The sequence below is a fragment of the Haliotis cracherodii genome, unplaced genomic scaffold (assembly GCF_022045235.1).
Source record: "Haliotis cracherodii isolate W230 unplaced genomic scaffold, xgHalCrac1.p SCAF_6, whole genome shotgun sequence".
Classification (NCBI taxonomy): Eukaryota; Metazoa; Mollusca; class Gastropoda; order Lepetellida; family Haliotidae; genus Haliotis; species Haliotis cracherodii.
The window spans coordinates 9,509,178-9,521,430 of record NW_027266319.1 but is presented as its reverse complement, the minus strand read 5'-3'; the positions used below and the strand labels follow the sequence as shown (position 1 = coordinate 9,521,430).

The window sequence follows — 12,253 nt, the reverse complement described above, 5'->3', positions numbered from 1 at the left end:
ACAAGATAAACAAGTGATTGAGCAACAAAAAGGAAAGATGAAGCTGGTGAAATGAGGGACCAGTCATTAATCATAGGGTTGGAGTTACCCGATTCTAAATAAAAAAATATTTCATATACATGTTGCAACTCCCCCTGTACACTTTCCCACGAACACACCCCCACCCCCACCACCACACCACCCCTCCACCCCGCCACCCCCCATGCCGAAATATATGTAGTTATTTTCTTAACCGTTCCCCTGAAACTATACAGTTATGTATTGGTATTTTGGATGAGAACCTCCCTTGCCTATCTCTGGCGTCGCTCCGCCCCGCCCTGCAATAAATGACTGGTCCCTGCAATGATATACATCTTTAGCAAGCTACTCTGCAACATTAAACATGTACACCTCATAAGATAACATCATCTGTACATTTACCATTTACATCTTGTGGGAGGTATTTAATTGAAAACTGATTGAAACTGGTAAAATAAAACATTTTGAATCTGTTACACTAATAACGTGATTGTCAGTCGGCTCGCACAGGGCGGTAACCGTATTCCATATATTATATAAATACAAGTATGTTATTTATACATCAGATACGGAGCTTGAACAGCCCTTTAGTCCAGCCACGTGTACCATGGCTCTCCGTGCACAGCCCTACTCTGTGAGGAGTCCTACCTTGTCTACAGCTAGTGGTGAGAGGAAGCGAGAAATATACTCCAAGTCAAAAGTAACGCAGCTCATGGGATTTATTTATCACCTTGGGATTTGTTAGAAACAGTGCGGAATCGGGTCCTACGGAAGCGCTCGTTAAATCTCCAATCACATGACTCAAACCTCTTGTCTTTTTATTAAAAGATTTAAAATGTACATTTTTTTTCCAAATGCTTATTTTGAGATTAATATTTAATCAAATTTAAATTCTGCCAGGCAATGTTTGTGTTCTTTACACAAGTCATGGTGAATTGATTGAGCCTTTATTTTTGGAGATAAAGGTTTGAAAGGGATAGAATCTGGTTTTCATTTCTAATCCCAAGACACTTTAAAATGGCATCATATTATCCTTATCTTGACAAGTGTTTTCTTGTTTACACTGAAGATTGATCTCAGAAGCCAGTCAATCCATCTTATGATTACGATTAAGTTTATGTTACGAATAACTTCATATGATCACGGTCACTTTGAATATCAGACTGACAATGGCGTTATAAAGCTATATTGTATACAATCTGATTCCTATGTTGAAACGATGGAGCAAGTTTTCAACACGGAGGAAAACATCTGCTTGAAGTCAGGGTCTAACATCTGTAAAAGACGCTCAACACATAAAATATTGTCTTTGTAAGTTGACTGTCAAGGAAATTGAATTTAACTAAAAATATTTTTAACTAAGAATGAGTGAGTGAGTTACACAGAATTCAACAATGTTTCAGTTATATCGGTAGCATCAGCTTAATGTTGGAGTATCTCCCAAAGCAAAGCGGGTGTTATACGTTTGCCATGTTGGTCAATCCCACGAGCATGGGTATGGTGCCGTTAAAGGCTCAAATTAGAGAGAATCAGGAATTCGAACCCACGATGTTAGGATTCTGATACACCCAAGGGAGACAACTGCATAGCACCATTACACCCATTTTAACTCAGACATGTCTGATAGTGCTTCTTCATTAATCGACTGTTAAAGTGGTCCATACCAGACACCTGGTGTTGGAAAGGAATGTGACATTGAAGAGGTTACAGGTATTCATTGGTAATACGCAGTATTAATTGTATCAGTACCTAGTCATACAATAGGCATGATTAATAAACATCTTGCTGGAAGCATAGGCATATAATAAACATCTTGTTGGAAGCATGTATAGTTTAATTTGAATTAAAAATGTTGTGATACAAGTCATGAACATAGGGGTTATCATACGAGCACGTGTGTCATACTGACTTTACGAAACGAGTGTCAGAATTCTTGTACGTCCGAGCGAGAGCGAGGGTAATGCATAAATTCTTACACTAGTTTCCTTAAATCAATATGAAACACGTGCGATTGTAACAATTTATTTACTACCCATTATTTCCCGCCAGCTTAAAAATGTCTTATCACCTATCATTTCTTACACCTTACGTCACAAGATTCGAGCGACGTCAACAATGCCGTCGGGATGACGTAAACAATACACTTGTGCGCGTGAAGTGCACATATGATTTTTATTAACTGGGTTATTTGTAACCCTATGGGTAATAACACACAGATATGCCCACACGGGTTTATAACGCCAAAAAATAGAACCTACAATATATATGGTTACAAGCAGTGTTCGTATATAAAAGGATCGCTCTGCCTCTGATTGTGACCATATATCTTGTAGGTGCTATCTACAAACATGACACGGATTGTTGACAAGTCAGTTCCTCTAAGACTATAACGAGTGAGTCTGGTTTGAACAGTGTCCACTTACATCAGGTGTGTCCGCGGTCGAGTGAGAAGAAAGCACAAAGTGAAGCTGTGACTTTGGAGAAATGCTGGTATGGAGCTGACAAAACGTGCATCATAACTGTTACCAACCAAAGATCAACGAACGATTTGCTGATCCTAGCACGCATAGGGGACGTAATTCTGAGTAGGGAATTTCGACAATCTCATTAAAATCAGATGAGTTTAATAAATAAATAAAGTTTCCGTATCTCAATTGTCCCCGCCGATGCGATATAAAAATATACTACTACCATTGTGCACTCATAAAAAGACCGGTCTTTCTTCAGGTATTTGTATTAAGAATTTGTTTCGAAGCAAAGCGACTCGATCTACGTCAGAAACTGGGGTCGGGTAGGCTAGTGGTTAAAGCGTTCGCTCGTCACGCCGAAGACCCGGGTTCGATTCCCGACATGGGTACAATGTGTGAAGCCTATATGTGGTGTCCCCCGCCGTGATATTGCTGGAATATTGCTAAAAGCGGCGTTAAACCATACTTAATCACTCACTACGTCAGAAACTAATTTAAAGACTGGTACCAGTGTTTTTAACTTTTAAATGTCATAAAATAAGTGACATAATAAGTGAAAACACTAAAGAAATTATGAATAAAATCTATTTCGCTCGCTCGCTCTCTTGCTGATTGAGTTTGAAGAGTAGAAACACACAAACAATATGGCTGGCCTTAGAAAATGTTCCGGGGTAAGAGTTTCATGTCGGACTTTCAAGGTTTATGACGACTGCATAATGGTTCACAACGCAGACCCCAAACACCCACACTCTAGATACCACATTTTCTGAATGGCCTCTCAACACAAGCCTTGATATCGTTAACTTAAAAGGAGGTGAAACCTAAATTTGCTGACACACAAAAACATGCAATATGATCACCTAAGAGAGAAATGATTACTAAAAAGGCAAAAACTAGGAACTATACAATGAGCACGTTTCCCTCCAGTGTTGTTTGTTGTTCCAAGCTCACTGTTATGCCCGTAAGCACTTTAAGCACGTACTGTTTGTCATCATGTCAACATTTAAATATTAAATCAGGGTAATTTTACCACAACACAATAATGTGTGCCAGACAAGGCGGGGTTCAGATATGACGTCATCCCAGACTGAGGTAATTTGACAACGTTACGCCAACATATAATTTCCAAACCCATCTTTGTTCCTCGGGCATATTCGTTATCACTCGGCACACTTCGTAACCCGCTATTCGGTTAATTCCGGAAAGTCATGACTTCTTTGACCTTTGACAACCGTTTGCTAGGGAACTGCCAAAATGGAATGTTGCCTTTAAAATACAATGATTTTTCTACTCATGTGTAAGAACACTAGACCGCTATCCCGTGACTAGTAAATGTATTTAAATCATGTTGACTCGGCTGAATGTTTCTAGGTTTGTCAGCACCATTCCTGTGCTCGTGGGTTTCACCAAAGCGATAATAACGACCTGAACCTATTCGAGCTTTCTTCCCATATAGAGCTGATGTAACTGGAATATTGTTCAAGCGACGTGAAACCAAACTCCCCCCTTCGTCCGAAATTCCGAAACGACGTGTTTGGGAAGAACCGGATTTGGGGTTACACAGATTCTATAGCAAATACACGGCATTGCTGTTTCGTCGTTTGTGAACTGCAAATGTCTGTCCAAACATGTCATATTTGTTGAAAATACTATAATACTAAGGTGACAAGAAGTCTATGCCATTCGAATCCATTCGCTAATTAACACGATTATTGTAAAGGATTATCATGTACGGTGAAGAACAATGAAACAAGCCAAGCGATCGTGTAACATCTACAAATGTACAACTGGCGGATCCGGAGATTAGAGGAGGGTGATGTCTCACTGAATCGCATATGAACCCACAAATACTAGCATTAGCTGTGTATCTTAAATACAGACGATTCCACCAGTATCAGTGCCTGGTCCGCCTCTGCTAACGTTTCTCACGCACCTTTGGTTGGTGTACGACGTCAGTGTCCTATTATCTTAAAGGGGTTCTTTGACTTCGTAAAACGCTTCCTCGCAATAAAAGACTAACGTATACACACACTACATTGTCACATGTTGACCTATCAAATCAGGTTGAGTCTAGTCCCCCTTTAAATCTAATCAACCCGACCTAATGACGAGAGAGTTGTGTTACGCCACAAAAAGGACCATATAAGCATGTTTACCCTGGCGGTCATAGTCACAACTGTGAGTAGTACTACTTTTAGAATAAATACGCCTGCTTTTTTCGACGAAGTAAACTCGTCACGTGATCACCCTTGTATGTTTAAACCAGTAACTGAAGGCGTAATCACTCGACTAGATTAAGAGTGTGTGTGTGTGTGTGTGTGTGTGTGTGTGTGTGCTTGTGTGTGAGTGCTTGTGTGTGTGTTTTCTTGTCTTTGATTTTTAACGTGTGTGTGTGTTTTTGAGTTTCTGTGTGTGTGTGTGTGTGTGTGTGTGTGTGTGTGTGTGTGTGTGTGTGTGTGTGTGTGTGTGTGTGTGTGTGTGTGTGTGTGTGTGTGTGTGTGTGTTTTTGTGATGTGTGTATTCTCACTTATATTTTAACCAACGATTCAGTTTTTACAAATTCGATGTGACGCGTGTGACGTGTTGGTCGCCTACAACCAATCACATACTGCGTAGATAATGCCGACGCCATTTTGTAGCAGAAGTAAGTAAAACACATGGCGTATGTCCACGAAGTATCTGAATTCCCCTTAGATTACCCACTGTAACACAATCACAACGCTACGTCAACATACAACATATTTAACAACAAATCTGTAGTAATTCATGCTGAATGATTGTCGTGATTTACAAACATATTCATAAATTTCATTCAAACATTACGCTTCAGATATCACAGTTAAAACACAAACACTCTACTTAACGTCCCATAGCGAAACCTCGTTATAGCGAAGGGCGGTGACGTCATGCCGAGGGACCAGGTTCGAATCCCCACATGGTACAGTGTGGGAAGCCTATTTGTCCCCTAGTGAAACTTCTGGAACAAAGTTAAAGCCGTACCCCGAATGACATTACTGTTTATATGGCTTGTCTCAGCTATAGATCACACGACACGCATTCCGCGGTCCAATGGAGTCCCAATAACGAGGTTCCACTGAAGCGGTTTTAGATATTGGCGGAGAAGTCTGATAACCTCCCGACAGCGCAACGTTACGCACCTGACACGATTGCGTAGGTTTACGTAACTTTGACCAGGTCACCACCGACTAATATATAGTGGAATTCTAGCTGAATCTAACGGCGAGACAGAGAATACTGTCGGATCCCAACATTGGTGCATTGCATCAATGTTTGCATCTATCTCTCTAAGGGACGCGTGAACTACTTGTCAACGGCGGCTTAGGTTGCCAACGAACGTTCATTCCACGCACGGCGAAATCACACGATGACGCTTACATAACTTCTTTTCATCGTCACAGGTTTCAAAATTCCACAATGACGCTTACTAAGCTATTTTCAGCGTCACACGTTGTTTCATACACATACGTCCAAATTGCTATGTATTACATGAGGTGTGAAGAATTTAACCGTGACTTATTTAGGTCACGTGTCACTATAGGTCTGTCCGTCTTTGGGTAAGGATCGATGGCGTCATTAAATGGCTGCGTTTCCCAAGACACGGCCAGAGCCTCGCCAGAAGGAAGACAATACACATCTGCGGGAGCCTGAGTTTCATCTGTGTTCCATGTGCAATTCAATGCATTAATTAGCTTACATACTACTCAAAAAGATGTAAAAACAACCGAAAGGCTAGGACAGATTAACTATAATCATATGAGAAAGTCCGGTTGTTGTTTTTTGAGTAGTATACACAAACATTTCCATGACTACATTTGCTATTGGAAAGATGAAAATCAAGCTCCTTTTTAGGTTGGGCCACCGACCAGAATAAGGCCACGTTCTCTGACGGTCATTAATAGTGGACCGATCGTTTTAGCTTCCCATGCGTACAAGAACATTCTCTGCAATTGGTTCGCGACAGCACGCAGACGTAGAATGTTGACGATGAGGTTGCTGGTTTAAAGGAGGTCATTGAAGCAAGACGTGTGTATCCTTCTGTAGTGTTTACGGACACGAGAATGTCCTGAACACGCATGTCAACACGCATACAAGTAACATCAGCTTGTGGCTCGTCACAACCGAAGATGCTCCTGCGTCATCGTCGGCATCGTCGTCCCCGAAAGAATAAATTCCCTCATCTTCAAACTTCACCTTTAGACATTTAGGAGGCTGGAAGCCCTGCATTATTGTCACGACAACGTTGGCAGCAGAACGACCACATCGCCGGCGGATAACCTTTGAGGAGCACGAAACTGCAACTTTATAGAATCTACAAAGAATATAGACATTGTTTGATAAGAAGTGTTGCATACATAAAATATTCATTACCATCTTATGTATGTATAAAATGCGTACGTGAAAATGTCATCCCTTGAAAACATTTATTCAAAGATACACGAATAATGCTTTCGGATTTGGCCATGCATTTTAGAACCAAAGAAACACATACATTCCTTAAAGAGGAACAACTCTCCACATTCGGGACTAGTTTTGAGCTAGTGAGTGAGTTGGGTTTAACGCCGCTTTTAACAGTATTCCAGTTTTATCGCGGCGTGTCAGCTTAATGTGGGAGGAAAGCTCGAAGTGATACAGGTCTTAGACGTTTACCACTTCGATGAAACCCACGAGCACGGGTATGGTGCTGACAAACCAAGAAACATAATCAGGGCGAATCGGGATTCGAGCCCACAAGGATTTTGGCGTGCCCAAAGGACGCAACTCTGCACAGCGAATCGCGACGCCTTAGACAACTGGGCCATCCGTGCTCCCCGACTAGTTTTGAATGGAAATGAGACATATTCTTCGCGTAATTAGGGTCACTTTTAATTGACACACAGTCGAAACTCGCTTATCCGGAAAATTGCGTTTTTCTCAAATAATGTCCGGATAAACGAATTTCCGGATATCTGAATCCCTTGTCAGTTACCTAGCCCTACTCTAAATCTACGGAGGCCAAAAAATATCACATAAATACATAAGATTATTCGAGTATTATACGCAGCAAAAGAGTTACACCTATCCCTTCTGCATGCGAATTCAAGTGAACGAACAGGTGATAACAAACTTGGTAAAAAAGATGAGAAAATGTTGAGATATCACAAGACATAATTATTTACCATCTAAATTGTTTCTTAAGTTCTGCTAGGCATTGTTTTATATGCAGGGATTATGATTACCGTGTGTAGTTTCTCGTAAACCAATCCGTACACACGTTTTCTCCCAGTCTACCGGTGATTCAGTTAAAATATACCCTATGATGTAACTCCATGAAATGTTCTGAATGAATTAAATTAAATATTCCAATGTCGCGTATTTAAAATAATAACCCAAAACGTAGCACTTTGGTACAACTGGTTGCTATTGCCGGATATATTTTACGTGTGGAACAGTTTGATCAGTCACCCTTGAGATTTCCCGCGATCTTGCTATTTCTATCGCGAAGACGTTATGTTGGCTTATAATAGTCAGGCTATAACAACGAGTCAAAGTATCCATTCCTGTCAACTAACGTTCGCTTCAAAGCGTCTTAATAGCAGTAATCTGTTCGTGGTTGGTGCAAATAACGGTGAGTTGGTGCAATCACTCACGATTTCGCCGAAGTTAATGTAAACAATATTGAATGAAATTTTAAATACAATTAATCAAGTAGATTACAAACACGTTGGAAACATTTTAATTTGGACCCGACCCCCATGGAAAGTGTGATCTCAGTCTTCACTATTTCCTCTAACAGACGTTTTTAGATTTGAGGTATGGCTGCAGAATGGAAGGACCACACTTGCCTGCATGCTGACGTCATCATGACGTCAATGTTGACGGTGGCCTTGGCTTTCGTCTTGAAGTTTTTCTGCACCTCGCGTGTGCAGTTAACCTGTTCGGGGTGGGATTCGGCGATACAGCGGGCGTTCGCTTCGTACGCTGAAAACAATAATTACAACGTTCTAATGAGGGGGTTTGAACTGTCACAGTATTTCAATGATATGAATGCGTTACACGTAGGAGAAAAGCCCAAACGGACGCAAGTCGTTGGCATTTACAAACACAAAGGCACGGGCATGGTGCAGACAAGCCATGGATAATAATTAAGACGAATCTGGGATTCAAACCCACGATCCTGGCAAACCCAGGGGGCTCAACTCTGAACTTTGAGCTGCGAAACACGGCATCCTGCTCCCCCAGTAGCCAAGGAGTCACAGAACCGGATACATGTTTCTTGTGTCCAGACTTATTTTAAATCCATTTTATGGTTTGTATCCAACATTGTGCCTTGTATAAAAGCATATAAACAATTATTTGCTATGTATACTATTAGGGTTTATCACTTCGTCGTAGAATTATCAAACTATAAACATTCATCTTGCATTTATCAGTTTCATCAAGGGATCGATAATTTCTTATTCTGAGATTTTTTGGGATTTTTTTTTTTTAAATACGGCCACTTGACATGCTTAAATTTCTGAAAATAATGTATTGTGATTCCAAACACTGTTAGTCTTGTCCCCATGAATATGAAATGGTCGGTCCCTAATATAAGACGCCAAGTTTACGCTTGTTTGTTTGCTGTTTAAGTCGCATTCAGCAATATTCCAGCTATATGACGGCGGTCTGTAAATAATCGAGTCTTGACCAAACACTCCAGTGATTGACACCATGAGCATTACTGTAAGCATATTGGGATACGATGACATGCATCAACCAAGTCAGCGAGCCTGACCATCCGATCCCGTTCGTCGCCTCTTACGACACGCATGGGTTGCTAAAGACCCAATTCTAACCCACATCTTCACGAGTTCAGGGCATTTGTATTTGACTTTAAGCACAATGTATGTTTTTGAATGATTGATTTCCACTTACTTTTGATATTACTACAGAAGTAATTGACACTGGCTTCACTTTTGTCAGGATCCACCATCATCTGGAGAATGTGTTCCCTGTCCGTGTTTCCCGTGCAGTTGTCGGTGAGAGCCCGGAGACACGACACCGTCTGGTGAAACAACCCCTCCCTGGAACAACAGTTACATCAATAACACCGTCTGTTGAAACAAACCCTCCCTGGAACAACAGTTACATGGATAACACTTGGAACAACAGTTACATGGATAACACTTGGAACAACAGTTACATGGATAACACCTTCTGATGAAACAAACCCTCCCTGGAACAACAGTTACATGGATAACACTTGGAACAGCAGTTACATGGATAACACTTGGAACAACAGTTACATGGATAACACTTGGAACCACAATTACATGGATAACACCTTCTGATGAAACAAACCCTCCCTGGAACAACAGTTACATCAATAACACCTTCTGATAAAACAAACCCTCCCTGGAACAACAGTTACATGGATAACACTTGGAACAACAGTTACATGGATAACACTTGGAACCACAATTACATGGATAACACCTTCTGATGAAACAAACCCTCCCTGGAACAACAGTTACATGGATAACACTTGGAACAACAGTTACATGGATAACACTTGGAACAACAGTTACATGGATAACACCGTCTGGTGAAACAAACCCTCCCTGGAACAACAGTTACATGGATAACACCGTCTGGTGAAACAAACCCTCCCTGGAACAACAGTTACATGGATAACACCTTCGGGTGAAACAAACCCTCCCTGGAACAACAGTTACATGGATAACACTTGGAACAACAGTTACATGGATAACACCTTCTGATGAAACAAACCCTCCCTGAAACAACATTCACATGGATAACACTTGGAACAACAGCTACATGGATAACACTTGGAACAACATTTACATGGATAACACCGTCTGGGAAAACAAACCCTCCATGAAACAATAGTTACATAGATAACACTTGGAACAACAGTTACATGGATAACACTTGGAACAACAGTTACATGGATAACACTTGGAACAGCAGTTACATGGATAACACTTGGAACAACATTTACATGGACAACACTTGGAACAACAGTTACATGGATAAAACTTGGAACAACAGTTACATGGATAACACTTGGAACAACAGTAACGTGGATAACACCTCCTGATGAAACAAACCCTCCCTGAAACAACAGTTACATGGATAACACTTGGAACAACAGTTACATGGATAACACCTTCTGATGAAACAAACCCTCCCTGAAACAACAGTCACATGGATAACACTTGGAACAACAGTTACATGGATAACACTTGGAACAACAGTTACATGGATAACACTTGGAACAACAGTTACATGGATAACACCTTCTGATGAAACAAACCCTCACTGGAACAACAGTTACATGGATAACACCTTCTGATGAAACAAACCCTCCCTGAAACAACAGTCACATGGATAACACTTGGAACAACAGTCACATGGATAACACTTGGAACAACAGTTACATGGATAGCACTTGGAACAACAGTTACATGGATAACACTTGGAACAACAGTTACATGGATAACACCGTCTGTTGAAACAACCCCTCCCTGGAACAACAGTTACATCGATAACACTTGGAACAACAGTTACATGGATAACACCTTCTGATGAAACAAACCCTCCCTGAAACAACAGTTACATGGATAACACCGTCTGGTGAAACAAACCCTCCTTGAAACAACAGTTACATGGATAACACCGTCTGGTGAAACAAACCCTCCCTGGAACAACAGTTACATTGATAACATCGTCAGGTGAAACAAACCCTCCCTGGAACAACAGTTACATGGATAACACCGTCAGGTGAAACAAACCCTCCCTGAAACAACAGTCACATGGATAACACTTGGAACAACAGCTACATGGATAACACTTGGAACAACATTTACATGGATAACACCGTCTGGGAAAACAAACCCTCCCTGAAACAACAGTTACATGGATACCACCTTCTGATGAAACAAACCCTCCCTGAAACAACAGTCACATGGATAACACTTGGAACAACAGCTACATGGATAACACTTGGAACAACAGTTACATGGATAACACTTGGAACAACAGTTACATGGATAACACCGTCTGATGAAACAAACCCTCCCTGAAACAACAGTTACATGGATAACACCGTCTGATGAAACAAACCCTCCCTGAAACAACAGTTACATGGATAACACTTGGAACAACAGCTACATGGATTACACTTGGAACAACAGTTACATGGATAACACCGTCTGGTGAAACAAACCCTCCCTGAAACAACAGTTACATGGATAACACTTGGAACAACAGCTACATGGATTACACTTGGAACAACAGTTACATGGATAACACCGTCTGGTGAAACAAACCCTCCCTGAAACAACAGTTACATGGATAACACCGTCTGGTGAAACAAACCCTCCCTAAAACAACAGTTACATGGATAACACCGTCTGGGGAAACAAACCCTCCCTGAAACAACAGTTACATGGATAACACCGTCTGGTGAAACAAACCCTCACTGGAACAACAGTTACATAAATAACACTGTCTGGTGAAACAAACCCTCCCTGGAACAACAGTTACATGGATAACACTTGGAACAACAGTTACATGGATAACACCGTCTGGTGAAACAAACCCTCCCTGGAACAACAGTTACATGGATAACACCGTCTGGTGAAACAACCCCATATCGCGGTGGGAGCGGAATTGTACCCATGTGGGGAATCGAACCTGGACCCTAGGCGTGACAAGCGAACCCTTTAGCCACAGTATTACCAAGCCGCAGTCATCTCGACAGA

General features: G+C 41.2%; 1 protein-coding gene across 1 annotated transcript in view; it reads right to left on the bottom strand.

The window, feature by feature from the left end:
* Window positions 1-207: 207 nt before the first annotated feature.
* LOC139445099 (uncharacterized) overlaps window positions 208-12,253 on the bottom strand; it is a 52,993-nt gene continuing 40,947 nt past the window's right edge. Inside the window, exons 3-5 of the mRNA XM_071226189.1 lie at window positions 9,402-9,550; window positions 8,330-8,465; window positions 208-6,816 (exon numbers count right to left, since the gene is read on the bottom strand). Coding sequence (XP_071082290.1) covers window positions 6,552-6,816; window positions 8,330-8,465; window positions 9,402-9,550 — 550 coding nt within the window. The 3' untranslated portion in view covers window positions 208-6,551. The remainder of the gene's footprint in view (window positions 6,817-8,329; window positions 8,466-9,401; window positions 9,551-12,253) is intronic.